The sequence below is a fragment of the Seriola lalandi genome, unplaced genomic scaffold, assembly GCF_002814215.2.
Source record: "Seriola lalandi dorsalis isolate HSWRI2012SDOR001 ecotype SW California unplaced genomic scaffold, Sedor1 jcf7180002054777, whole genome shotgun sequence".
Taxonomy (NCBI): domain Eukaryota; kingdom Metazoa; phylum Chordata; class Actinopteri; order Carangiformes; family Carangidae; genus Seriola; species Seriola lalandi.
In genome coordinates, this window is record NW_019525330.1 from 200,616 (window position 1) to 228,549 (window position 27,934).

The 27,934-nt window shown below is 38.9% G+C and overlaps 2 protein-coding genes across 2 annotated transcripts in view; one reads left to right on the forward strand and one right to left on the reverse strand.

Annotated features, from left to right (window-relative positions):
• The window catches only part of LOC111669161 (dynein axonemal heavy chain 8), a 36,318-nt gene extending 20,869 nt beyond the window's left edge, over nt 1-15,449 (forward strand). The window contains exons 45-89 of the mRNA XM_087179069.1: nt 96-257; nt 361-607; nt 1,056-1,297; nt 1,409-1,549; nt 1,652-1,883; nt 1,999-2,141; nt 2,240-2,374; nt 2,471-2,593; nt 2,683-2,896; nt 2,984-3,093; nt 3,292-3,455; nt 3,546-3,738; nt 3,816-3,938; nt 4,027-4,157; nt 4,653-4,806; nt 5,037-5,201; nt 5,534-5,760; nt 5,887-6,005; nt 6,095-6,198; nt 6,916-7,092; nt 7,189-7,356; nt 7,596-7,811; nt 8,515-8,652; nt 8,744-8,871; nt 9,041-9,212; nt 9,315-9,470; nt 9,564-9,719; nt 9,811-9,993; nt 10,354-10,459; nt 10,553-10,805; nt 11,226-11,416; nt 11,509-11,630; nt 11,713-11,828; nt 11,920-12,122; nt 12,212-12,285; nt 12,389-12,541; nt 12,705-12,860; nt 13,109-13,225; nt 13,309-13,410; nt 13,505-13,665; nt 13,770-13,926; nt 14,009-14,161; nt 14,395-14,584; nt 14,846-14,967; nt 15,158-15,449. Of these exons, the coding sequence (XP_087035195.1) occupies nt 96-257; nt 361-607; nt 1,056-1,297; nt 1,409-1,549; nt 1,652-1,883; nt 1,999-2,141; nt 2,240-2,374; nt 2,471-2,593; nt 2,683-2,896; nt 2,984-3,093; nt 3,292-3,455; nt 3,546-3,738; nt 3,816-3,938; nt 4,027-4,157; nt 4,653-4,806; nt 5,037-5,201; nt 5,534-5,760; nt 5,887-6,005; nt 6,095-6,198; nt 6,916-7,092; nt 7,189-7,356; nt 7,596-7,811; nt 8,515-8,652; nt 8,744-8,871; nt 9,041-9,212; nt 9,315-9,470; nt 9,564-9,719; nt 9,811-9,993; nt 10,354-10,459; nt 10,553-10,805; nt 11,226-11,416; nt 11,509-11,630; nt 11,713-11,828; nt 11,920-12,122; nt 12,212-12,285; nt 12,389-12,541; nt 12,705-12,860; nt 13,109-13,225; nt 13,309-13,410; nt 13,505-13,665; nt 13,770-13,926; nt 14,009-14,161; nt 14,395-14,584; nt 14,846-14,967; nt 15,158-15,445 (7,287 nt within the window). The 3' untranslated portion in view covers nt 15,446-15,449. The remainder of the gene's footprint in view (nt 1-95; nt 258-360; nt 608-1,055; nt 1,298-1,408; nt 1,550-1,651; nt 1,884-1,998; nt 2,142-2,239; nt 2,375-2,470; nt 2,594-2,682; nt 2,897-2,983; nt 3,094-3,291; nt 3,456-3,545; nt 3,739-3,815; nt 3,939-4,026; nt 4,158-4,652; nt 4,807-5,036; nt 5,202-5,533; nt 5,761-5,886; nt 6,006-6,094; nt 6,199-6,915; nt 7,093-7,188; nt 7,357-7,595; nt 7,812-8,514; nt 8,653-8,743; nt 8,872-9,040; nt 9,213-9,314; nt 9,471-9,563; nt 9,720-9,810; nt 9,994-10,353; nt 10,460-10,552; nt 10,806-11,225; nt 11,417-11,508; nt 11,631-11,712; nt 11,829-11,919; nt 12,123-12,211; nt 12,286-12,388; nt 12,542-12,704; nt 12,861-13,108; nt 13,226-13,308; nt 13,411-13,504; nt 13,666-13,769; nt 13,927-14,008; nt 14,162-14,394; nt 14,585-14,845; nt 14,968-15,157) is intronic.
• Nucleotides 15,450-18,547: 3,098 nt separating this feature from the next.
• Nucleotides 18,548-27,918, reverse strand: LOC111669125 (retinal homeobox protein Rx2-like). The gene is made up of 4 exons (XM_023425363.2): nt 27,726-27,918; nt 26,495-26,992; nt 22,341-22,597; nt 18,548-21,931 (listed from the first exon to the last, which is right to left on the reverse strand). Exons 2-4 carry the CDS (start codon nt 26,775-26,777, stop codon nt 21,494-21,496), a joined length of 978 nt encoding a protein of 325 aa, XP_023281131.1. The 5' UTR covers nt 26,778-26,992; nt 27,726-27,918; the 3' UTR covers nt 18,548-21,493.
• Nucleotides 27,919-27,934: the final 16 nt, after the last annotated feature.

Here is a 27,934-nt window from a genome sequence, read left to right on the forward strand (position 1 = left end):
ATATTGTTCACCATCAGGGATAATATGATAAATTCTACTGGTATTGTACTATGTGGGTAGACACTATACTGCATGTGAATCTCTGTATGTTTCAGGTGGACGAGGATGAGCCCCTCTTTCTTAGTTTGATCAATGACCTATTCCCTGGTATCCAGCTGGATGGAAGCACATATACTGAACTTCAAGCTGCTGTAGCCCATCAAGTTGAGCTTGCTGGTATTGTTAACCACCCCCCTTGGAACCTCAAGCTGGTTCAGGTATGTCAAAGACTCTTTTTGTATTTACCTCCTGTTGTATTTTGTGTATTTTTCAGTGATATTTGGAAGATATATAATATGTTACTGTTACTGTCACTCACAGCTTTATGAAGCTTCACGAGTGCGTCATGGCCTGATGACTCTGGGACCAAGCGGAGCTGGGAAGACCACAGTTATCAACATTCTAATGCGATCTTTGACTCAGTGTGGAACCCCACACAGGGAGATGCGCATGAATCCCAAAGCAATCACTGCACCACAGATGTTCGGCCGTCTTGATGCAGCCACCAATGACTGGACTGATGGCATTTTTTCTACTCTATGGAGGAGGACTCTCAAAGCCAAGAAAGGTTTGTAAAGCTATCTGTAGTGCACATTCAACCTAATATTTTTCAATTTATGTCACAAATTCCCTTTGTAAACATTTTCTTACACGAAAACACACTTTTAATTTGATATTATTGAACAATAGATTCTAAGAACAGTATGGACATTGTTGCAGTTTTAAAAAATAATACTAAATCTTTTTGAAGATTTTAAGTACAGTAAATAGAGCACCTCATAAGCAGCTGGTCATGAAGCAAAATTAATTCAGTGTAGCTGTTTTGTCTGGTGAAAGCAGCTTCTGTTCATTTTTTGCTTAGGCATTAGATATTAAGTGATTCACACCTAAAAATGTTAGGGATACCAGCTGTAGAAAATTGCTGTTCCGAGAGAATAAGTAAGTGAAAAAGTGGAAGAGATAGTTTGATAATTTAAGGACTGAATTGTAATATCTTTGAAATGTGTATATTTCAGGGGAGTTCATATGGATTTTGCTAGATGGCCCTGTGGACGCTATATGGATTGAGAACCTCAACTCTGTGCTGGATGATAACAAAACACTGACCCTGGCTAATGGTGACCGTATCACCATGTCTCCATCCTGTAAGCTGGTATTTGAGGTGCACAACATGGATAATGCCTCCCCTGCTACTGTGTCCAGAGTGGGTATGGTCTTCATGAGCTCCTCAGCGCTCAGCTGGAGACCTATACTCCAGGTACAATTGTTTTGTTAAATCATCAATAGAGAAAGTGTTTGCAGAAAAGAAACAATATGTCTTTACAATGCTTTACAATGAAGATCTTAGGTGGAACATTTTATTTTGTAGGGATGGGCTCACAAGCGCAATGCACAGGAGGCAGAAAGCATTATGAGTTTATATGACGAAATATTTGAGGATGCTTACTTGTATGTGAAGCAAAACCTTAAACCCAAAATGGAACTTTTGGAGTGCAACTACATCATGCAGGTTTGTGTCCAGAAAAATGCTGAAGACAAACAGGAATTAGATGATGGCTCTGAACTTGTTTGATGAAACACTGAATATATTATTATGATCTAACATCATTAGTCTGTGAATCTGCTGGAGGGCGTCATCCCAACTAAGGAGACAGGGGGCTTGGCTGGTGACAAACACATGGAACGTCTCTTCGTCTTCTGTCTGATGTGGAGCCTGGGAGCCCTTTTGGAGTTGGAGGATAGAGACAAACTGGAGGCTTATATTAGATCACATGAAAGCAGCATTAATGTGCCTAAAACGCAGCCAGGAGAGACTATGTTTGAGTACATGGTCAACCCAAATGGTACAGTAATTTTATACATTAAAAACCATTTCTTTGCTGTCTTTATCTAGTTTTTAGATAATGGTTGAAGGACTATTTTAACATGGGTATACAACTATATGTATGACGACTTCAGGTGAGTGGTGTCATTGGAATAACCATGTGGGGGAGTTTATCTATCCAGCTGACCATGTTCCAAACTATGCCTCCATCCTTGTGCCAAATGTGGATAATACAAGAACCTCTTTCCTGCTGGAGGTTATTGCCAAACAACGCAAGGTGATCTTTTAAAAAAAATTCATTCATTTCATTACAAACGTAATAACTTTTTTTGCTTTGATGTATGTCTGTGACAGATGCATGTTGTTTTTGTATAGGCGGTACTTCTTATTGGTGAACAAGGGACAGCCAAGACAGTGATGATAAAAGGCTACACAAAAAAATATGATCCTGAGACAGACCTATCCAAGTCTGTGAACTTCTCATCTGCAACAGAACCCATGATGTTTCAGGTAGAATGTTTATCATGCTTCCATATGCTGTCCATGGCTCTGTGCAGTTCTGAGTAGGTTTTTGTTTGCCAAAGCATTTTTTTTTCTCTATTACAGCGAACAGTGGAGAGCTACATTGAGAAACGAATTGGTAGTACCTATGGACCCCCAGGAGGACGCCGGATGACAGTCTTCATTGATGATATAAACATGCCTATTGTCAATGAATGGGGTGATCAGGTAATCATGTATAAATATATGCAGTTCAAAAGTCTTAGACTTTCAGACTTAGTCCGTCTGAATAATTACTGTATGTGCCTGTACAATAGATAACCAATGAGATAGTCCGCCAGATGATGGAAATGAGCGGCATGTACAATCTAGACAAACCAGGAGACTTCACCACTGTTGTGGACGTACAGATACTGGCTGCCATGATTCACCCTGGTGGGGGGAGAAACGACATCCCACAGAGACTGAAGAGACAGTTTACAGTCTTCAACTGTACTCTGCCATCCAACAGCTCCATTGATAAGATCTTTGGTAGTTGTCCCTAAAATTATTCACTTTTCAGCTTACTTTAGGTTGTATGAAACGCTTGAAATTCTCTTTCCTGTCCCCTCTCTGCAGGTGTCATCGGGTGTGGATATTTTGATACTTGCAGGAACTTCAAGCCTGAGATATTTGATATGGTGAAGTGCCTTGTGTCTGCAGGGAGGATTGTATGGCAGTGGACAAAGGTAATCTCTTGGAGGAGGTTGTGAAATTGATTATATGGATAGATTTATATGGCACAGCATTATAACCCACTACAGGGCCTAGTAATAGGTCAAAACATCATTTGACATGAATACCGGGCTTCACCCAACTTTTGGCGCATCTTACTGTGTATTGATAATGATGATGTCATGACCTGATTTGTTGATTTCATATTGAAGGGAAAAATGCTTCCCACACCATCCAAGTTCCACTACATCTTCAATTTGAGAGACTTGTCCAGAATCTGGCAAGGAATGTTAAATATTAAGGCTGAGGAGTGTGACGATATCCCCACTCTCTTGGCACTTTTCAAGAGTGAATGTACAAGGGTGATTGCTGACAGGTACAGTGCTTACATACAGTGAAATCACTTGCACATCACAAATGCACAGAAGATGACATACAAGCTTACTAAGAAAATGTTTTCTTGTAGGTTTGTTTGCTTTGAGGACAGAGAGTGGTTTGAGAAGGCTCTAACTCGTGTGATCCAAGAGCATGTTGACCCCAGTCTTGTCCCTGAACTTCATCCTGAGCCATACTTTGTTGACTTCCTGCGAGAAGCTCCTGAGCCTACTGGAGAAGAAGACGAAGATGCCTGTTTTGATGCCCCCAAAATCTATGAACTGGTATGAACTTGGTATTTAGACTATTGATAGATGTAGAAAACTGTCAAAATTATCTGAGTAAACTATCGTGCTTCCAGGTGCCAAGTATTGAGTTCTTACAAGAAAAGCTGATGATGTATCAGACCCAGCACAATGAGGTTGTGAGAGGCTCCAGTCTAGATCTGGTTTTCTTCACGGATGCCATGACTCATCTTGTCAAGGTCAAACTACAAGCTAACCTGACATATACATATTGTGTTGAGCAGCCTATAGATAATTCAGATTTATTTGAGATTTGCCTTCCTTTAGATCTCACGTATCATTCGAACTGACACTGGAAACGCCCTGCTTGTGGGAGTGGGAGGATCAGGCAAACAGAGCTTGACTCGCCTTGCTTCATACATAGCTGGATACAGCATCTTCCAGATCACACTGACAAGGTGAGAATGGACATAAAGTAAAGCGACTGTCAGCATTAGTGAGGTAACTTGGAAGAGGGTATCCATACAGTACAAAACATGCTATTACCTTATCACCTAATCAATCAGACTCAAATGTTTATTAAGTAAATGTATGTATTGTAAAATATTATTGTGCAGTAACTTTTTCTTAACTTACCGGATCACTTTGTCGTCATTGTATTTGGATGATTTTGATTATTTTGTACAGTTTAGGAAAAAAGCCTATAAATTTCTTTGTGATAGCAACGAAAAAAAAGATTCATCATTGGTCTATATTGACTTTTAGTAGCACACTCATAACACACACAGCAGATGATTATCATGGTACAGATTACGCATTCCATGAACCCATAAGCCATTTTATATTTTAGATAAATTGTCCAAAATTGCATTCTTATAGAATTGTGTCACTGCATCCAAACTTAATGATGTACTGGGGTCTTTCTTCTTACATTGCCATGTTTGTTTTCTCAGAACATACAACATAAGTAATTTCATGGATGACCTGAAAGTGTTGTATAAAACAGCGGGGGCTGAGGGAAAAGGCATCACCTTCATCTTTACTGACAATGAAATCAAAGATGAAGCCTTCCTTGAGTACCTCAACAATGTTCTTTCTTCTGGAGAGGTAAGGGCTTCATGTTAAGGGTAAAACCATGAACACCCGCAGCCATGGTCACACAAACTGAGTCTGCATTTAGACAATGTAGTTTAGAACTTTATTATTTATTCTCATTTCAAAAATGCATCATTCCTATTTCACAGAGACAAAGAGGTCAGACTAAATGTTACGTCTTAGATTTCAAAGGAAAGCTTTTACTGGTCCTGATGACTTGACTGTGAGTGAACTGTGTACAGGTCTCCAATCTGTTTGCTAAAGATGAGATCACAGAGATCACCCAGAACCTGATACCTGTGATGAAAAAGGAGCTTCCTCGTGTTCCACCAACTTTTGACAACCTCTATGACTACTTCATAACCCGGTCCAGAAAGAATCTGCATGTAGTTCTTTGCTTCTCACCAGTAGGTCATAACTTTGTATATACCTTACGAGATATAAGAATTATATCGAGAATACAGTAACATAGTAACGAGAATTGTTGTTTACCAAAAGGCAATAACCCAAAGACTGAGTACTCAGATTCTTTGTTTCCTTGTGTTTTTCTCTGCATCTTCATTTATTTGTTTAAATTGTCATCTATGGTATTTTATTTACTGGTGTATATTTGTTCTGTTTCGTGCATGCCCATTTTAAATAGAGTATAACTGCTGCATTACACATGCACTTACAAAGCTACCCCTGCATATGTGAATATTCTTATTTGAATTTACACTTTGTCTGCTCTTCTTAACAGGTTGGACAGAAGTTTCGCTCCCGATCCCTGAAGTTTCCAGGGTTGACTTCTGGCTGTACAATGGACTGGTTCACCCCTTGGCCCAATGAGGCTCTGGTGGCTGTATCCAACTACTTCTTGTCAGAGTTTCCCATGGTTTGCTCAACTGATGTGAAGGCTTCTGTGGTGACCACCATGGGTACATATCATGACAAAGTATCTGATGCCTGTGAAAGCTACTTCGAAAGGTATAACACACAAATCACATGTAGTTCACATTATTACATTGTAATTGAAATTTCTGACAATCTTAGTTCAAAGACCAGAAACACATTTTACACAAGCTTAAAGTTGTATTCTGTGCTATCTTTCAGGTTTCGAAGAAAAATTCATGTCACCCCTAAATCCTACCTCTCTTTTATAAATGGTTACAAAACACTGTACTCTGAAAAGTACAACTATATCAACACACTAGCAGAGCGCATGAATGTTGGTAAGGAAAGTTTAACAGCTGGGATATGACGTGCTACTTTGGAAGGTTTACTCTGGGAAAGGATTTTAAAAGATGTTACTGATTTTCAGGGTTGGCCAAACTGATGGAGGCTAGTCAGTCTGTGGCTGAACTATCCAAATATCTTGAAGTCAAGGAAAAAGAGTTGGCTATAGCATCCGCCAAAGCTGACAAGGTAAATAATAATACAGACTCCAGCCTCCCATGACACAACATAAGGTTGTATATTAGGGCTGCCACAAACAATTATTTTTCCATCAGTTAATCTGTCACATATTTTACAGATTAATCGATTAATCTTAACAATTACTTTTCATTTTATTTTGACCAACTGTAAATCATTGTACAATGCAGCACAAAATAAAATGTAAACAAAGGTTTACATATTAGAGTGCAAAACTGTAGATTTAAATTGGCAACACCAACATGTTAAAAATAAATATATGTGATTTTAGCAGCTACATGGACAAAAGATATTAAGTAAAGGTATTAAAAAGCTCTGCATACTAATAAATAGAAGCCTTCTCTGGTAGTCCATCATCCAGAATAGTCCCTGGGTGTTTTCTCTTCAAGTGCTCATGCATAGTGCGCCATTTTTAAAACTGTAGTGTTGACTGGAGCCGACCAATGACTGGAACCAAAAACAACTAACATCACGATGCAGCAACTACACATTGTTATAAAAAAAAAACAAAACAAAAAAAAAAAAACAACATGTTAGTAGTCATTAGTGGACATGAATTTTGAAAAAAAACTTAAAGAAACACAACAGATTTCAATCAATGGACATTTTACCCAGGTGTGTGAAAAGACTAGATGAAAGGTCAACAGGTTATGGACATTTATGTGATACAATTCATTGCGTAACACATTTCTCTTTGCATTCACTTAGGTGGTGGCAGAGGTGACGGTCAGTGCTGAAGCTGCCACCATTGTAAAGAATGAGGTCCAGGTTGTGAAGGATAGAGCCCAGAAACTTGTGGAGGGAATTGGAAAAGAAAAAGCTATTGCAGAGGAAAAACTGGAAGCTGCCAGGCCAGCTTTAGAAGAGGCTAAAGCTGCACTTAATGTGAGATCTGTGATGGGTTTTTTTTTTTTAGCACATTTGTGTATTTAAACCATTTATATTCCACCTCATGATTTTACTTTTTACTCTTTTTTACAGACCATCAAGCCTGCTGACATTTCCACTCTGAGAAAATTGTCCAAACCTCCACATCTGATTATGAGGATTATGGACTCCTGCCTTCTTTTGTTCCAAAAGAAGTTAGACTCTGTCTCTATTGATCCAGAGCTACGCTGTGTTATTCCATCATGGGGAGAAGCACTGAAGGTAACAAAAATCCTTTATATGAATTTTCAGGTTTTGCAATTCTGCAGTTACTTGCAACCGGCAAATTGTAAGAGTTTTCTGTAAACCCATAAAGAGAGATACAACTCTGTTTGTATGTTCCAGTATGCATGTTTTGTAGTGTAATAACAATAATGATAAAAATAATAATAATAATGTGTTCAACATTGTCAAGTTACTTATGGCTCTCTTTTCTCCAATTTTCTTTCTCGACACTTAAGCTCATGAGTGCTCCAGGTTTTATGAACTCGCTCCAGCAGTTTCAAAAGGACAAAATTAATGAGGAAACAGTAGAACTGCTGCAGCCCTACTTTCAGATGGTGGATTACACAATGGAAAATGCCAAGAAAGTGTGTGGTAATGTAGCTGGTCTGCTAGAATGGACCCGGGCTATGGCCACGTTCTTTGGCATTAACAAAGAAGTGCTGCCACTCAAGGTAAAGTCAATCTTAATCATGACCGCTAAACGTTTTGGCAATGTTGATCTGACATAGTGGACTATTGTACTTTAGTTATGGTTCAAAACTTTCTACTTTAAGCCTTTTTCACAGCCATTTGAGGTGCATAGTGTAGTCTTTTTGTCATGATTCCTGTCTCAGCCCTGCTGTTTATGTTCATTCTGCCTCTGTCTCCTGCCATACTCCACCCACCCACCAGAGGTCATCAGACTTTCCTCCTGTTCCCAGAGCCACATGCTCATCTGTTTCCCATTTCCAATCACTGGAACTTCCCTACCTACCTACACACCTTTTTCTCATTTCCCTCATTTATTCCCCTGCATTTATACCAGCCCTTTTTCACCATGTTCATGCTGTTTACACTCATTCTTGTTACCTTGCTTGCTACCTGTATTTTGTTACCTATAATCTGTTAACCTGCTGCCTGTCTCCTTGCCTGCAAGCCTCGCCTCCAACATTTGTTCTATTAAAGTAAATTCACTGCACTAGCCTGTCTTTGTGTCTGTGTCTTGGGTCCTCCCTTCCTGTGCTCTTATCACCAGCCATGACAATTTTTAGCTCATAGCCCCTGTATTTACTGCATTAAGTATAATAGTGATTAAGAATTAAGAATAATGCAGATTTTTTTTATCCCATCTGCTGTGTTGTGCTATCAACTTCACTACCATTTATCTATGTCCAGGCTAACCTGGCCATTCAGGAAGGCCGGCTCAGAGGGGCTAATAATGAGCTAAGCAAGGCTGAGGCTCAGCTGGCTGAGAAGCAAGCGGAGTTTGACAAAGTCAAGGCCAAATGTGATGCTGCTATGAAAGAGAAACAGGTGTCATTTAGCCTTAAAACATTTTTAATAGTACTTTTACTTTAAACTAGAAATTGATATTGTTGATCACTTAAAATGTCATGATTTTCAGGATTTGTTGGATGATGCTGAGATGTGTAGGAATAAAATGCAGGCTGCGTCTGCACTTATTGATGGACTCAGTGGAGAGAAAATTCGATGGATAGAGCAAAGCAAAGAATTTAAATCACAGATCAACAGGTATGTTACAAAGAACTGAATTTAATGATGAAAAATGATATTTCCAAGAGACACAAAATTAGTTTTTATTAACATTTATTTATCATTAGTTCTGACTTTTTCAGAGGATGTTATTATATTATTATAATTTATTGATCATGAAATCCATTTGTTCTGTTCTTGCTGGCAGACTTGTGGGTGACGTGCTCCAGCTCACTGGCTTCTTGTCCTATTGTGGGCCATTTAACCAGAGTTTCCGTGACATGTTGTTGAAGGAAATCTGGGAGGCAGAGCTAAGGAGTCATAAAATCCCTTTTACAGAAAACCTCAACCTCATTTCTGCCCTTGTGGACCCTCCCACTGTAAGAGCAACATAAACTTAATTTTGATTTTTACCTCAATACTACCTGCGCAAAAAGTTATTCATGTGATGAAACACATTCACACTCCTGTTTATGTTCAAGATAAGTGAGTGGAACCTTCAAGGACTCCCAGGAGATGACTTGTCTGTGCAGAATGGCATCATTGTCACAAAAGCAACACGATATCCTCTCCTCATCGATCCCCAGACTCAGGGAAAAACTTGGATTAAAGAAAAAGAAAAGGCCAATACACTTCAAGTAAACAGTGAAATGCAGCAGTTGTGTCATTTTCACCCAAATTATGTGTTATGGTAACATATATATGGAGATAATCTGTGATCTCTGTTTCAGGTGACATCATTACAACACAAGTTCTTTCGCACCCATCTGGAAGACTGTCTTTCCTTGGGGCGCCCACTGCTTATTGAAGATGTAAATGAGGAGCTGGACCCTGCCCTTGACAATGTCCTCGAGAAAAACTTTATTAAATCTGGGACCAGTTTTAAGGTAAACAGCTGTAATATCCACTTGAAATCAACAATACAACTGTAAAATACAACTATGTCCTCTTTTAAATTCTTGGATTTGACTTGTGTAGGTTAAAGTGGGAGACAAAGAGACAAATGTGATGGATGGCTTCCAGCTCTATATAACCTCCAAACTTCCTAATCCAGCATACACACCAGAAATCAGTGCCAAGACATCCATCATTGATTTCACTGTAAACATGAAGGGCCTTGAGAACCAGCTACTCGGTCGTGTCATCCTCAAAGAGAAACATGTCAGTTGCTATTTTTTTCCACTTGACATGTCTGTTGAGTTGGCAGAGTTGAATCAATGTTTTATCTTATATTACCGTGTTATTATAGTATGGAGCATGAAGAGGGAACTGAGAAAAAAGAATCCATTTTCTAAGTCTGAACTAAATTGTTTTCTCTTCTGTGTTTATAACTTAAAAACAGGTGAAAGTTTTTTCAATTGTTATTAACAAAGAGAAAACTATTTAGACCCAACTTAGAAAATGGATCACCAGAATTTTTTGCTTCACTTGTCACTCTGGGCTTCCATAATCTTGCCTTGGGCTGCATATGAATTTTAAGTTCCATTAATAAATTGTAAGTTATTTAAATCATTTTAACAGGAACTAGAGGCAGAAAGACTGAAGCTAATTGAGGATGTAACGGCCAATAAGAGAAAGATGCAGGAGTTGGAAGACAACTTGCTGTACAAACTCAGCAGCACAAAAGGTACAACAATTACCGGTATAGGTTAGTGCCATATTTGTAATGTATTTATGTACTTTTCAAAAATAAAAACATGTTCTGTTTCTCTGATTGAAGGATCCTTGGTTGATGATGACTCCATGATTGGCATTCTGAGTACAACTAAGCAAACTGCTGCTGAAGTTAGTGTAAAGCTCAGTGTTGCAGCAGATGCAGAGTTGAAGATCAATATGGCTCAAGCTGAATATCGTCCCGTTGCCTCTCGAGGAAGCATCCTTTACTTCCTCATCACAGAGATGAGCATGGTCAACGTGATGTACCAGACCTCCCTGGCTCAGTTCCTCAAAATCTTTGACCTCTCACTGGATAGGTATGGTTTCACCAATACTGGTTTAAGTACATCTGAACAATCATGGTGCTTCTTTTGAGTATGAAGTATGGGGCTGTAACAGCTTTTGTACTATGGACCTTATACTTCACACTATGCTGCAAATTAACACTGAGTTGCACTTCAACCATGGCTTACTCTCTCCACTCCAACAAATGTGTCTAAAAAGAAGAGGTATTAAACTAAGTAAGATGGTAATTTTTTTCCTTTGCAAAGTGGCTAACCTATAGATGCTGTAAGGCCTTCTATTGTGTATTGATGATAAAATGATTGCAGACATTTTGTCTCTCAGTATTCTTCATGTTTACTCTGTCATTTGGTCACATTGGGACACCTTGTTGCACATCTGTTTCTGGCTGTCCTCTGTTTACTATTGTTAATATCATAAATATGTTTTTGCAGGTCTGAAAAGTCCTCTAAAACTCAAAAGCGAATCCGAAACATTATTGAATATCTGACCTTTGAGGTGTTCAGATACACAGTAAGAGGCCTTTACGAAAACCACAAGTTCATCTTCACACTCTTGGTGGCCCTCAAGATTGACTTACAGAATAACAAAATCGAGCAAAATAAATTTCAGATTCTTATTAAAGGTAAGATATTCACCACTTCTAAGAAAAGTTTAATCTGCCTTTTTGTTATTTGGTTTCCTAAAACATGATCATTTCTTTGTATAATGAAATAGGTGGTGCAGCTCTTGACCTAAAGACCTGCCCCATAAAGCCATACAGTTGGATCCTGGATATGATATGGCTAAACTTAGTGGAACTCAGCAAATTGCCACAGTTCACTAACATCTTAAACCAGGTGAGCTTAAGCTCCACTAATTGGTATTTAAATCCTCCATGAAAGTTTCCTTACGATGTGTTGCTATTGACACATTTTGAAGGTGTCTCACAATGGGAAACACTGGAAAGCATGGCTCAATCTTGATGCCCCAGAGGAAGGTGTAGTTCCAGATGGATACAACGCCCTTGATGTCTTCCATAAACTTTTGCTAATAAGGTTGGATCCTACTGCTGCTTGTGTTTCTTGTTCGTTCTAATACATAATATAATATTTAGTACAATTATCTTACAAGCTTTTTCTTTGACAGGTCTTGGTGCCCTGACCGTACCTTGTCTCAGGCAAGAAAGTATGTGGGAGAATCCATGGGTGTGAGGTTTGCTGAGCCGGTCCTCTTGAACCTTCATAACACATGGGAGGAGAGTGATCCTCGCACCCCTCTAATTTGCTTCCTGTCAATGGGCTCAGATCCCACTGACCAAATCGAAGCACTTGCTAAGAAACTCCAACTGGGTAAGCTTTAAAGCCCTCTTAAACTTACAACTTTTATAAACTTATTTCTTGTGCTGTATATCATGATATCCTCACATTGTGTCCTATAGAATGCAGAGCTATATCCATGGGGCAAGGACAAGAGGTTCATGCAAGGAAGCTTGTTCAGACATCAATGACACAGGTGTTTATTCTCAGTTAATGAAGTAGTAAGTTGTATGGATGGGTGTTTACAAAGTGATGGCTAACTGTTTCATTCTGTGGCCTCTGTATGTGGATGTGTATAGGGGGGCTGGGTCCTTTTGCAAAATTGTCACCTGGGCTTGGAGTTTATGGATGAGTTGCTCGAAACTATCACAACTGCAGAGACCATGCATGATACTTTCAGAGTATGGATCACCACAGAACCACACAACCGATTCTCCATCACACTCCTACAGGTGACACTTTACAAAGCTTGTATGTACAATAAGGTGTTATGAATTACTTAATTTGCTACTTCGTATACATATCTAACCTACATAATACTGTGTTACTCTTATATACACTACATGCACAAGCTAAGGGCGGCTGAGCAAATGTTTCTCACCTCTTTACCTCTAGTCCTCTATCAAGTTTACCAATGATCCACCCCAGGGAGTGCGTGCTGGCTTGAAAAGAACATTTGCTGGAATTTCACAGAACCAGTTGGAAGTCAGCAACCTGCCCACATGGAAGCCTTTGCTGTACAGTGTGGCCTTTCTCCACACTGCTGTGCAGGTAGTGGTCATTTGCAAGGTCACTGATGAAGTATAAGAGCTTTATTTAGAGGAGCCAATGACAAAATGCTTAGCCCTTGGCACAGTTCAGACTAGAAGCAGAGTAAAATATTATAGGAATACGAAACCTGACATAGCCCTACTTGATAATTCTTATTTTCTGAGATAAAGGTTATTTACTTAAAATCCTATTGGATGCGCATTGACTTGATTCTATACATAATTTGTTTTGTTACTTCTTTCTTTGAGGAACGACGCAAATTTGGACCACTGGGTTGGAACATACCTTATGAGTTCAATTCTGCTGATTTCACTGCAAGTGTCGAATTTGTTGAGAGACACTTGGATGATTGTGGTCCCAAGAAGGTGAGAATTCAGCAGTCTAACTTTATATATTTTGTTGTCACCTTAGCTCACTCATCATTATGTATTTTTTTTCCCCCTCACAGGATGTGTCATGGGTAACTGTGCGGTACATGCTAGCTGAGGTGCAATATGGAGGAAGGGTTACAGATGACTATGACAAACGCCTGCTCAAGTGCTTTGCTCGCGTAATGACCCCATTTTTGTGTTTGTTCGTGTGTTATATCTCCTTGATCAACATTTATCAAATTTATTACAATACTTTTGTGTTTTTAATTGCAGGTGTGGTTCAGTAAAAAGATGTTTGACCCATCATTTTGCTTCTACACGGATTACAAAATTCCAGTGTGCAAGACAGTAGTGGAGTACATGGAATACATTGAGAGCTTGCCGACTGTAGATTCACCCCAAGCGTTGGGGCTGCATCCTAATGCTGATATCACGTAAGGAGACATCCTAAAACTATTTATGATGATAATGTCTGATAGTAAAATGTGTAATGTTATTACTAACATAGCATTTTTGCTTTCTGTTAAATGTTGACCAGGTATCAGACAAACACATCTGCTGAAGTGCTAGACACAATCACAAATATTCAGCCCAAGGAAAGCGGAGGGGGATCAGGAGAGACTAGAGAGTCCATTGTTTACAGCATGGCAGAGGACATGTTGGAGAAACTGCCCCCTAATTATGTGCCACATGAGGTCTGTTTGTTTGACCATTAGTGTTTTAGTTACCAATTCTTGCACTGACTAAAATCTAAACTAAACTCTTTTATGGGTTAAGGTCAAAGACAGGCTATTGAAGATGGGAGCTCTGAGACCAATGAACATCTTCCTACGTCAGGAGGTGGATCGAATGCAAAGGATCATCCGTGTGGTGCGCACTAGCCTGACTGACTTGAAGCTAGCCATTGATGGCACTATCATAATGAGCGAGGTCAGATTTTTGCACTTTCTTTCTTAAAATACTAACCTCAGTACATGTTTGCATTTTTATTCTAACATTTCCCACAGTTCATATTCACTGGATATGTGTATACTGAAACACTTTAAATGTAACATGTAAAAATGTATTCTATTCCTAAACTATGTTATGTTTAAACTATCTTTCAAATTAGAATTTTTTTTAAGGGGTTAAAGTGAAACTACTGATCTGTACTTGACTCTTAGAACCTCCGTGACGCCCTGGATAATATTTTCGATGCCCGTGTGCCAAATCTGTGGAGGAAAATCTCCTGGGAGTCATCCACACTGGGCTTTTGGTTCACTGAGCTTCTAGAGAGAAACAAACAGTTCCGCAGCTGGGTGTTTGATGGAAGACCCAAAACCTTTTGGATGACAGGCTTCTTCAACCCACAGGGTAGGTAACAGGTTTTTGTGGAATAAGGCATTTTTATAGCTGCCTTTCACCAATATAGTAGAACAACTAGACTGGTTGTATAAATGCTTGTCCTAAGTCATTGTAGTCTTCACTGTAGTTAACAGATTTACCGTGATTTATTGAGAAATGCTGAGTTTATTGGTGGTAAGATGTGCTAAAATTAAGAACTGTCGCCATAGGTAAGGTTGATTTGTATTCAGATCAATGTGTGCTCATGTCTTACTTGGGGGATGTTTACAGGGTTCCTGACAGCCATGAGACAAGAAGTAACCAGGGCAAACAAAGGCTGGGCTCTGGACACTGTCACCCTGCACAACAAAGTACTGAAGCAGGGAAAAGAGGAGATCACAGCCTCCCCTTCAGTGAGTCAAAAAGCATGATATTACTAACAATACACCACTTAATAATAGTCAAACATAAATCTCATATTAAGTGTACATTAGCATTTATGATAAACCAAGTTGGACATTTGATGTGAAACAAGTGAACAATTAATAGTTATTATTTTAGAAAACATTCATTGTTCTGTCACTAATTACCTTTCATCAACAGGAGGGAGTTTATGTATATGGTCTGTTCCTGGATGGCGCTGGCTGGGACAGGAAGAACACCTGTCTCACTGAGTCCTCACCCAAAGTGCTTTTCATACCTTTGCCTGTCATCCATATGTTTGCCGTCAATTCCACTGCACCGGTGGATCCTAAACTCTATGTCTGTCCTATCTACAAGAAACCAAGGCGCACAGACTTGAATTACATCACAGCTGTGGTGTTGCCCACCATCAAGTCACCAGACCACTGGATCTTGCGTGGAGTTGCCCTTCTCTGTGACATCACATAAAACATGACTGACATGTCTTTATTAATGTCTAATATTGATTAAAGGGAAAATAATTATATTTCTTTGACAAGAGGTATACTTATTGTAAGTATTGATCGTTACTATTAAATTGCCATATAAAATTGAAGTATTACACAAAAAGAAAAAGTATGCTTTACCATTGAGAATGGATGGTCTATTAGCTGACAAATCATTCCAGTGGTATAAAGCAATGCTGAGTAATGGTCGTTTTGCCCTTTTATACAATTAATGTTCCAGGAATGAGTATATTTGCCAGCTGTGTAACCTCTCAATTGCTGAACTTAAATTACATTTTAATGGAAAAACTAATCACTTCCAGTGCTTCATTTAGAAAAGTCTGTAATCTGATGGTCAATATCAATACTTTTGAGTTCTTTTTCATCAGACATAAAAGGCTTGATAAGGCTATTATGCATATATTGTAAAAAAAATTCTGGGGGCGTCGTGTAGCGTAGTGGTTTAAGCAGGCGCCCCATGTGTAGAGGCTACAGTCTTCGCTGCAGTCGGCCCCGGTTAGAATCCCGCATCGGACGGCCTTTCACTGCATGTCATTCCCCCTATCTCTGCCTCCCTGTTTCCTGTCACTCTCCACTGTGCTGTCCATTAAAGGCATAAAAGCCCCCAAAAAAAAATAAAATAAATAAAATTCTGATGCATGAATGAGCGGTGAGCTCTCCCCAATCAAGTAAGCAGCTACACGTAAATTATCTGGGCATGATTTGGGTCACATGGTCATGAAAAACCTGGGGAAATCGTGGAATTTGAGAGTAGCAATTTCCAGCCCTGGATCATTTTTGGAAAAATAAATAAACCCTGAGGCTTTGGAGAAATTTGCTTCACTAATACCTGTATAATAGAGTAGATGTGCTTCTGTTAAGATCGACCGAGAAAACAAGATATAGGTTTAATAAAACTTGTTGGAGCAGATTATCTTAGTTACGTCATTTTAGGATATATTGTACTCTGCATATGTGACGTCACATTCTGACCCGGATTGCAACTTGTACTTGAAAGAGATCAATTCAAACAAAGTCAGATAAAAAAAACTATTTAATAATATTTGTCTTAATTTGGGCAAATATATGGCATTAATTGAGAGAAACCAGAACCCAGGACCTGAAAAATGTCCACTGTGCAGTAAATCGTTTGACACGTCGAACATGGGTGAGGTAGCGTTTGCTAGCCATGCTAAAGCAGCTAAGCACCAGGCTGCTGCGTGCGAATCACCGCAAATGCCGACCAACGTAACTCCCGCTTCTAGCTGCAGTGCTGCCCCCCCGCCCGCCACCAAACAAGGGACAGAGTCGGGTGCCCTTTCCAGAAATGAAGCTCCAACTGCAGAGGTACTGTGGCTTAAAGTGGCTAATTCTACCACGGCGAAGATAGTTTTAGGTTGGATATTCGACAGCCATTGAATCAGGATCCAATGGCGTCTTCATACTCAGCTTCACCCAGTGTTAGCAGTGAGTGTAGAATACTGTTAGGCCACATGCGAGCCCTGGCTCTTAACCACAAGGGAACATAACTACCATATGAATTACATAAACCAATATTATTTTCAATACCTAGAAATGCCATAAAAATATATCACTGATATCACTGTAATCCAACTGTATCATCCCATGGCAACCTATTCATCTCCATGTCTGTTCTGTGCACACAGGACTGACACAGCTGGATGTCTTTTCACAGTGTTGCCAAGGTCACAGCTATTGAAGTACAGGGCTGTCAAGTTTACCACCAACATGTTTTGTAGCCAACCATCCTGTCAGTGCTACTGGGTGTAGTGGAAGAAGGTAAGAGTAATCTATCGGATCTTGCTGCTTTTTATGAAATGACAGAGATGTTGATGCTGACCCTTATTTTGTATACAGGATGAGAATAGAGATGAAACCGGGAAGACAACCACCACACCACTCGGGCCAACACTCATTCAAGCTGTGAAAGGAAGGCAGGTAAGTCATACTGGGGAAAGGCCAACACAAAAGTTGTGGTTGTAGGAGCATTTGTTTTGGTCTGGGATGCTGGCGCTCTAGTGTGACATCTAGTGGAAGTGAATATATATACCCTTTAAAATCTGCAGCAGTCTCATCTCATCTTTGGATTTCAAATATCTTCAAAAGAGGGGAAGAAGTCTATAACTTCTGTAGACTTCTACAAACTATTGACAGGAGACTTTCTGGTCTGGTAGTAGATTGATAAAAGAAAATTTAAGGTACCATTAATATAGATAAGATTATTTTTAGAAAACATTGACAGCATTATTATTTAGAACAATGTACTGTTTTAGCAAACATCATGGGAAAATCAAAAGCTATACAGTTTGTAATTTTTGAAAAGCCATTATTGCAATATACAATGGTAAAGAGGAAGACACTCAAGCCAGGTGATTGTCTAACGTGTGTTGGTGCATGCCATGTGCATGAGTGTAAGACAAGTAAGAAAGTGCTGTTTGAGTAACGTGTGTTTTCTCAAAGTAAACACTGGGCCAAAGACGAGCAACTGGCGCCAGCCATCAACTTCCCCCCACCCTCTGAGTGATCTGCAATTATGTCAAGAGGGGAAAATGGTGTCCCTTTGAAAAGTGTTCTTAATCAAACCCAATTAATTCCGCTCCTTTCCCTTATTATTTCCACCGTGGACCACGTCCCGCTAGTCAGCCTGTTAACTAGAGCCTGGGCCCCAGCGAAGGTCATGCTTGACCAAGCAAAATAACATAATAATGTGTGTAATTAATTACTAGTTCTGGGTGCGTCTCTTGCAGTTTCTGGATGTTGCTACATTAAGTCTTTCTGACAAAGGTGTGGTGAGAGAGGGTTATCACTAAATATAGCATAGTGAAGACACTTTTCATCTACACCCTTCCACTGATTTATTGTGCCTAACTACCCAAGCATATAACTGGTGTGAATATTTATCAACTGTTCTCCCTGTAAAATTAAAGTGTAGAAATTAATAGCAGGGTAGACAGAGAAATAACTTTTTAAAGTTCACAATGTCCTATCCTTGACAATTTCATAGTGCAAAGGTGCTAAGTGGCCTACATATTATTTTGTAAACCTTTTTATAATTTTTATGTTCCCAAGAGTAAACTCAGCTGAGATTCTTCTGTTCTTGTCTCAAAGGCAAACACTTAAACACTTGCTCAAACACTAGTATTATTCTTACAGACAATTCTAAAGCAGATTTAGTGCACAGTATAGACAGTGGTTGAAATGCATTCATACTATATTATTTTCTAAACATGTCTGGAAGGGTTTGAACAGCAGTAGTCCATTTAACATGACAAAAACTAGGCCTGTTTTTATTTTTGTCCTATTTAAATGGTTTATTCTAAAAGGTTATAACCCAACTCATCAGTTTACTGCTAATAGAGTGCTGCCTCAGCAATCAGTTGGCTTTGGTTCTTGGGACACTGTAAACTGAGGTATTTACCACACTAAGAAAAAATAACAGACCATACAAATAATATTTCAATTTCTGCCAAAGCTGCTAAGCTTTCTAAAATAATAAGCTTCTTCACACATAAGGGTTATTCATTTTCACTTCTTCCCTTTAGAGAAGTTGTGTACACCATTGGTCCTTTGTAATGTAGTGACCCTATACCAACCTCCAAATATATTTTACTATAGATAATAAAATAGATTTGGAGATAGATAGAAGTTGTGAGGCATTTGAACAACACATCTTGTTGATGTCAACTTAAAACAAAACACTGACTAAGTCACAAAAAATGGTGGATATTAAGTTTAGGTTGCTAAGTGCTCAGATGCAAAATAGATCACTATTCAGACCTCCATCCCCCCAAAAATTGGAGCAGTTAAGCCACACAGGCTACTGGAGGGCAATTAGAGTTTGAGCCCTTATGGCCTCTGCAGCCTAGCAGGCGGGGCCTCCTGACACCCCTGGTTGGGCCTGATGGAGTGGAGCTTCATCTGCCTAACGGCCTGGCAAAGCTCCACAGGCCTGGACGAACACAACAGGCATCCATCAGGCCAGCTTGCTCTGTCACAGCTTACATGGCCTATTGTACGCCAGCGCTCATTAACAGCAGTAAGTCATGTTGGTGGCTCACTAATGGATGTGTGGAAAGAAAAACAAAATCCACAGCCAAAGTGCTTCTACAGAAGTGCTACTGTAACTTTATTCTGTGTTTTGCACATGGAAAATTAATGTCACAATTTAAAAACTTGAAAGAACTAGAAATTAGTATATAATTATATTGAAAACTGATGAAAAAGATAATAAACATCCACATACATTTATAAATGTTTCTCCTAGTAAAAAGATATGTTCCTTTTTTATTTCTTTGGCCTTTTAGTCCACTGTTATCAACAGGGATTAAAAACAAAATAAATAACAAAACCTATAAAACGGACAGTGTGGATGCTGCCATTTCTAAAGGCCATGATATAGAGATAATTGATGATCATTTGAAGTGATGTTGATGATAAGTCTTCCTTACACTTCATAATGGTGTCCACTGAGGACTTTCAGTGGCAGGTGTGTGCCTCAAAGCGTTGGTATGATGCTTTGCAAGTTACTATTCTCTTGAGCTACAGAAGAAATCACAATTAAAAAGATTAACTTTGTTAGCACAGCACCCTTCTGCATCAATTTAATGCACACACACCAAATGCGCATGCAGTATAAAAAGACACACCCAGTATCACCATGACCTTATGTCTCTGAGCAAGGTCAGTGCAACGTTATCTCCTTCTAGTTGTGGTCCAACTGTTGCATTTAACTGCGCTATTCCCAAGAGGTAAGATAGGCTGCTTGCACCCATTAACTTTGTCTGTTTATATTCACCTGACTTACTGAAGATGAATAGGGTTCACAATATACTACACAGATATGTCGAGCTGTACCTGTAACTTAGAAATAATATAAATGGACAAATTTAAGAGGAGTTAATCAGGTCTTGAAATGGGGTTTTCAGGGGCATCTGAGGGCATTCTGTCTATGGCTGAGAGGTTAATCGCTTTAAAAGCAGTAATTAGGTGTTAAGAGGTTAGTTTGTCTGTTTAAATTAGCCTCCAAGCCTGATCACACTGTGTGACTTCTGATAACCCCCCACACACCCACCCCACCATGACTTCATGCTCTCCAAAAGGCCATTTTAATGATTTAAATAAAAAACACTCACATTGCCTTTAAACCCAAAACAAAGTTAAATTGAGGTTGGAAAATGGTTTTAAAATACACATTTTTGCGCACTTTATAGCAACTGAAAATACAGTAAAAAAAAAAAAAAATGTACATGCCGTCCATTTAAATGAACAAAGAGAAAATCCAACCAAATAGACATGCAAAGAGAGAAACCATATTCATACTAAAACTGCCTAGTTCTCAACGACTAGATACCAGCAAACACCCTCAAAACGCAGTGCAGTGGTTATTACTGTAAACCTCGTGTTAACACTTCATGGGAGCAGGAAACCTTATACCCTGGAGACTGTAGACAGAGTTAGGGTAAGTATTGTGTATATTTCCACCAAAAAGGTCAGAACACCACTCAATTAAGACGGTAAACTTGTATAAATTTGTTGAAATTTGTCACCAAGTAATCACTCAAATTGCAAAAACATTGCTACTTCTGACCACATGGCTCTACAAAGCCTCTCATACACTATACCGCATTTCAGATTGTCAATAATGTCTCAAATTCCTCTATATAAAGTGTCAAAACATTCATGTTGAAGATTTGCTCTCACTCAAACAAAATAGTCTATTCCCCAACAATTTGAGCTAATCCAAAATTAAATGACCCCAGAGATTTGATCATTTATCCTTAGGGGTAAAACACGGTTCATTCAAAATGAATTGAATTTTAATGAATTTCAAAAAAATCACGAGAAGTTAATTTTGAGAGTTGCTTATTAGCATCAGTCAAAAAGATAGCAGACTTCAAACTCCTTTGGTGTCATGTATCCTCTTCATTGGTACATGAAACAAACAGTGGAAAAGCAGTTTGTAAACAATCATGGGAGCAGCTCAAAAATCCGTTCACAGTGCCCCACCAGATCACATGTGCTGCCAGGTTTTATCCATCGACTGAATGTGCTCTTTGGCCTTCATCCTGAGTGCTGCAATGCTGGAACTCCTGTCGTCCTCCATCGGGTATTTATCATTGAAGCTGGGAGGGCACTGGTAGGGAGGTGGGCCCATGGGCTGCATACCTTGGACCATGGCAGGCGGGGTGTTGAGGAAGCTGTGGCTTGGATATGCAGACTGCAGGCCCTGCGGTGAGCCCATGAACCCAGGGATGGTATGCATAGACGTGGCACTGGAGATGGGTGAGGTCAGCCAGGGATCTAGGGGCATCGGGTTAGCCACCGGACTGGCATTGAGAGGCATTGGGGGGCGGCTGAAGGATAACATGGGCGAATCGTGGAGCTTCATGGTGCTAGTGTCCATCTTTTCTTGTCGTCTCCACTTGGCTCTTCGGTTCTGGAACCACACCTGAACATAGAGAATGTAAAAACATGAGATGGTGAAGTGAGGTGCAGGCACTGAGGCAGAATTGCAAGAATAAAGCTATAAAAAATTACAAAAAATGGAATGGATTGTGCTGTCCTCCACAGTGTACTTTATGATACTACCATTAGGTGGTGCAGAAGTTGGAAACATTCAGATTTATTTTGATGTCCAAATTCATTTCCATTTAAAACTATTTTCATCTTTTTATGCATCCCTAATATATATGGCTGATCCTGTTCTTATTCAGAGGTAGTATGTGTAGTGACAATGGATTTGGAGGTTGCAGCAGTGGTTTGATGATAGGTCTTTGCAGCAAAGGGCAAAACAAAAAATAATGTATCTCGTAATTAAATGTGTTATGTTGGAGGTTAAGATATCGCCCAGTCTTTACCTGAACTCGAACCTCAGGCAAGTTGACTTTCATTGCCAACTCTTCACGGCTGTAGACGTCTGGGTAATGGGACTTCTCGAAGGCTCGCTCCAGCTCATGAAGCTGATAGGTGGTGAAGGTGGTACGGTTTCTTCTATGTTTCTTTTTAGTGTGCTCTTCCTCTATCATGGTGTCTGGAGACCCCTCAGCAACCTCCACATCCTTCTGCAGGTCACTCATTTCTCCATCACACTTGTCACCGGAGAAAAGGTCAGATTCTTAAATAAAGGAGAGGGTACATATTGTAAGTTTGAATTTTTGTTTAGATGTTTTTCATTAAATGAGCAAAACAGGTATCATTAACCATTTGTATTTTTTTCATATTAGGGATTCATATCTATTAACACCTATCAGAATTAACGTAACATTTTTAAACAAACAACTGGTGTGCAACTGGTATCAAGCCAGTAAGCAGTCCTTACACTAGCATATTGACAAATTTTATAATGGCTGAGTAAAGCCAAGCATATGAGGACACAGCAAGGTGGAGCTGAGGGAGCAATTGAGGATCTCAGAGAAGTAGGAGTATTATATATTTAAAGCCACAAAGGCAAACCTCTCAGTACATCAGTTTAGGGACAGTTTTGTACATTACCCTACCAACAACTTAAAACTGAAGAGTTATAACATTAATGAATAATTGGGAATTGATACCTCAAAGCCACTTTTTTTTTCTCCAAAACAACTTGGTTAGTATTTATTCATAATTCAAATGTTTTGACAGCTCAAGTTAATAGTCAAAATTGCAATATTGCAAAAAAACCCAACAGTAACCTTACTGTAAGGTGTGTATATATATGACATGCAAATGTCAGCTACAGCCCTGTTTGTTTTCTGTGCTTATGGTGACTTGGCACCATATTTTCGTTGCTGATCAAATAGAGTTGGTAGTGTAGGCTCCCGCTGTTTCTGTCTAGTTCCTGGTCGACTTTTCTCAGCTTCAATCTGGGATTATAAGAGAAATAAAACACTTTTCAGACACAAATAATTGTGTTATCCTGTTAAATAACACTGTTTATTAACGTTACAGATGAGCAGGACTGATAACGTTTGCTGCCTAGCTCGCACATTAACTGTAGTCGTTTTATTATTAGCCATAGCCGCTAGCTTAATGATAACTTAACAGACGGCTAATGTGGCTATCAGCTAATTGCTAATAGTTAAACGGCTAGCGTTAACGTGTGCTGCCAGCCAGGTAAAATAATAATGCAAAATAATTCCAAACGGCACATTTGCTTTTTTCAATTTCAACTAAAACAGGTTGCGAAGGTCCTTCAGCTGCAGCACTTGCCATGTTAATTTAGTTTTATGCTGGCAACACCAGCCAGCTTGGTGTTGTGAACGTCAACTAGCCTTCATGTGTTCAGCTGTGAGTGAGAGGATGGGCTGTGTGCCTGCCTGTCTGCAGTGGTGCTGTATGAAGTTGTGTGTCAACTGGAGGTGAAGACGGCATTATTCGTATCAATACTGTTGCAAATGAGCACATAATCCGATACTAATACTTTTAGTATCGATTAGTATCTGAGTATCTTTTTTTTTTTGACAACCCTAATTACTAGTAATAAAAATGTGTTTATTACCTTTTATTTGTTTCTTTGAAAACAAATAAATGAGGAATGAACTTGTACTTGATCTACTATATATTGTCTTTTATCTAGTTTTAAGCCAAAAACTATTTACCAAAAGAAAACATCTTTATTTATGTGTGATTGATCATTTCATTTTAATATATAGTCTGATCAAAAAGTGAAATCTTCCCATCATGATAAAACAGCTTAATGACTGATGACCTTCTATATTGCTGAGGGTTTGTGAACCCCAGGGGTTTGGGGAGTCCAAATGACATCAAGTCTTTCACTGAATTCTTCCCTTGCAGTAATCCCATAGTAACAGATGCTACCAGTTAAAGCTCCGAGTGCCCGCCTCCTCTAATCTAACAAGGGATTTTAGTTGGCTTCTGCACAGGCCTAGTACAGTCATAGTCCAGATTGTGTCTTCCAAGAAATTGATGTACAGCAAGTGAGCCATGTGTGTGATGCCTCTGAGCTCGTTAATCATACCAAATCACTTAAGGCAGTTTGGTCAGCAGATCATTGGTTTGAAATAAGGATGCCAAGTAGCAAAAGCTTTGTGTTCAAAGTAGGTTGTTGTGCTATTAAGATTGTTCTGAAGCTCCAGTTTATTATCTCTGTAGCATACTACAGAGATAACCATATGCAAAGGCCATAAAGTAAATCCAGGCAATAAATAAAGGAATGTAGCCTGCAGTATCAGTCATATCTTATCATATATCATATATACATACTAAAAGTGTGATGGTATAAAGTAAAAGAATCAATCTTTCCCATTGAGTTCATTTAAAAGATAATACTCCTTAAATCTTGCTCCGTAAATGGTTTTAATTTTTTACAACAGAAAAAGTACCAAAGGTTTCATAGAAATACTAATTACTCCTGTCCCGTACACTAATTCACTTCTCCAATGTTGATGTGTTCCTGCTCTTCCATCAGACAGAAATGCTCAGTCCTAGCTCACGCACTGGCTTATGTCTGTTGTGTTTATGCTCTTGTGGTTATTTTACTGTTCACCTCACTGTTGCAGCTGTGATAATTAAGTGTTTCTATTTTCAGCTATTAAGCATGATCATTTGTACTGCAGGCATATATTCACACAGTTATATCCTATATATAGAGATAATTAGTTTGTCCTTTGGTAGCTAAAAATCTGTAGTTTCCAGGAGTCCACAGGATGTAAATGAAATCTTTCTAATTTGAATGAGTAACAGAAGGCCACATTCAGGCATGGTTACCCAAAAACAATACAGTGGAAATTGCTTATTGATTGTAGGTGTCCATAATTCTACAGCACTGTTGTGTTTGTAGCTTTTTGCAAGGTCAGTTTAGTAGTAATTTTTAAAATACCTAAGAGCTTGATCGGTTTCATAAATCATTTGAAAGAATATAACAATGTTATATTTGATAACTTAAGCATATGGCAGGTGAATATCATGTTTACAACAGGATTTAGTAAGATTTTTAGGATATAAGTAGTTGTAAAACAAAAGCAATTGAACATCCCTCATCACACCCAAATATAGCAGATTTGCAGTCAGTCGTAATGGCTAGCAACAGGCTGATTTCACTGGCTTTTTTTTCAGCCAGACCCACCAGTGCCTCCATACTTGCGTCAGCCGAGAACACTATTTTACATTTCAGTATCCCAATATTACCAAATACAACACGTAAGGTGGCCTGAATGGACCTTTCTCACAATCAACAAAGCAAGAAGAGGGCAGGTGTAACTAATTACATTAATCTAGGCTCACTCCCATACAGGTGTGTCAATAAGTAACAATACCTGGGGCCTGGCACTAAAGCACCTGAATGGAATCTAACTATTTTCCATATTAGTAGCTTCACGTGTGTTTGAAAAGTTGGATAAAAAAAAAAAGAGAAAAACCTGTTACAAGGAAATGTATGTAAAATGATGAACACATTTAATGGTAACAAGTAATAAACATTGCAACTTGTTTGTTTTTTTTCTGCGTAAACCTCATATAGAATAAATCTAATTTCAAAACAGCAGACACAGAATCTACATGTTTGTAATTAATCCATCCTTATTTGGCTGCCGTTTATATTTCTGTTGTTATATAGCACTGCAAATGTGAGTGTATAGTGACATAAAATTATATTTTCTGAGAATTGTTTAATCTTTAGAGGGAGGCACACAAATATACAGTACCAGTCAAATGTTTGGACACATTTCTTTATGTGAATGGGAAAGTATGTTCAAACTTTTCTACTCAGCGTGTTTGGACAAAAAGTAAAAGTTACATTTATATAATTCACATCGCTATAATTTTAGACAACCAAATAATTCGTCATTACAGTCTTTGCTAAAAGGTGACATTGAACGTCTTTATGGAAGAGCACTGGTCCAATACATTGCGCAAACTGTGTGGGAGTATTGCGTACGAGACTGGGACAAACTTAGTACAGCTCTAATTCCACGTGTTGCATGGGTAAAGACAAAATCCCCTGAACTCGTTATGATACTGAAGAAATGTTTCAGAGAGTTTTTGTGCCTGACGCTTCTTTTCTTAAAAGACTCACCATGGTAGGAAGAGTGTTGGGAGCTGTCACCCAGTTCTGGAAGGTGCCCATAGGGGTCTGATGGAACCTGCTTTTCATGGTGCTGTGGGTTTTCTTCATTGGCTTTATGGCTGTCATCATCTCCTACCGAATGGAGTAAAGGGTCCTGGTCTTTAGTGAACCCTAGTATGACATCAATACTGTGGACCCTGCCTCCACTGCTTGAACCGGCACCTTTTGCCATATCATAGTTGTCTAGGCAACTATCGTCCACAATTCCCAGAGTATCCATTGACAAATGCATCCGATCCTTTAGAGACACTTTCTCTCTTCCTTGTCAGAAAAAAATCAAACTGCTACCAAGTGAGAAAAGGCAAAGCAGCTGTTGCACAGAGCTCTTCTGTCTCACATGCAATGGAGCAGCTTTGTGTGAAGCGTGAGGGCTGTATCCTTCGAGGATAACTTCCGTGAGGTTCAATGTATTATCTCCACAAAAGCAGAACAAGCTCACATCTTCGTCTGCAAAAAAAAAAGAAAAAAAGTCAAATCAGCATAAATAGAACAGGGCTGTGCACTTAGATATAAAAAGTAATTTAATGGCTTATCAGTAGTCTTGACTGTTTTTACATGAGTTGTAGTTGAAATTAAACATGTTAACATTCATGACTAAGTTTATTTGTTTAAAGATAAATTACTCTAAATAGTCTGTGAATATCTTCTAGAAATTTCTTTTTTTTTCTACAGCAAAAAAACTTTACCAAGGAATGCTATGTTAGCATAATTTCCATTATGACTGATAATCAGAATCATAAACAGTTATGTATTGTTGACTACACACAGGGGACACAGGGGACAAGCAGCTATCATAAAATAAGTAGGAGGAATTCATAAGTGAAACAGTTAGGAAATCTTTGCTCTTTACACTGACACATTTTGGGTCTATGAATATGTTTAGTTTATAGTGCTTTGAAAAAATAATCAAATTATCTTTCAACTGTTTTACTAACTGTTTCCCATCAGTTTTTACTTATACCTTTTGAACTTCAGCATGTATAAAGGTATGCAGTTTATTTTGTTTAAAATAAATCAAAGACATCTGAGACTGTCTTGAGAGTCACTAAAAGGCAAGCTGAACTTTGAAAATATTTTCTTTTAGATGCCCATTTAATACAAATGGGCATCATGGAAACTCATATATCCATAAATGTCATAATTAACAGAATGCAAAAGGAAGTACACAAAGTAATCTTACCTTCCTTCAGGTTCCTACCACAGATTATGCTACGCACATGGTGTCTCTGTAGTCCATAAGTAGACGAATGACACTAACAACATCTACTGTAGGCACTTGCTACTCCCAGTTAAGTCCTTGAAATCCCCTGCACACAAGTGAGCAAAGGACCTACTGTTGGAGTCCTGTGCAACAAGCACATGTAATGTTGTTCTCTCCTGACAAAACTC

Bases quoted from the DNA above. Each gene is read 5' to 3' on its own strand.
- LOC111669125 (XM_023425363.2), bottom strand. From the start codon at position 26,777: ATGCATTTGTCAATGGATACTCTGGGAATTGTGGACGATAGTTGCCTA. The intron at 22,598-26,494 runs GTGAGTCTTTTA...CCTTTATTTAAG, and splicing joins CCAACACTCTTCCTACCATG to AATCTGACCTTTTCTCCGGT. The intron at 21,932-22,340 runs GTAAAGACTGGG...CTCTATGTTCAG, and splicing joins TGCCTGAGGTTCGAGTTCAG to GTGTGGTTCCAGAACCGAAG.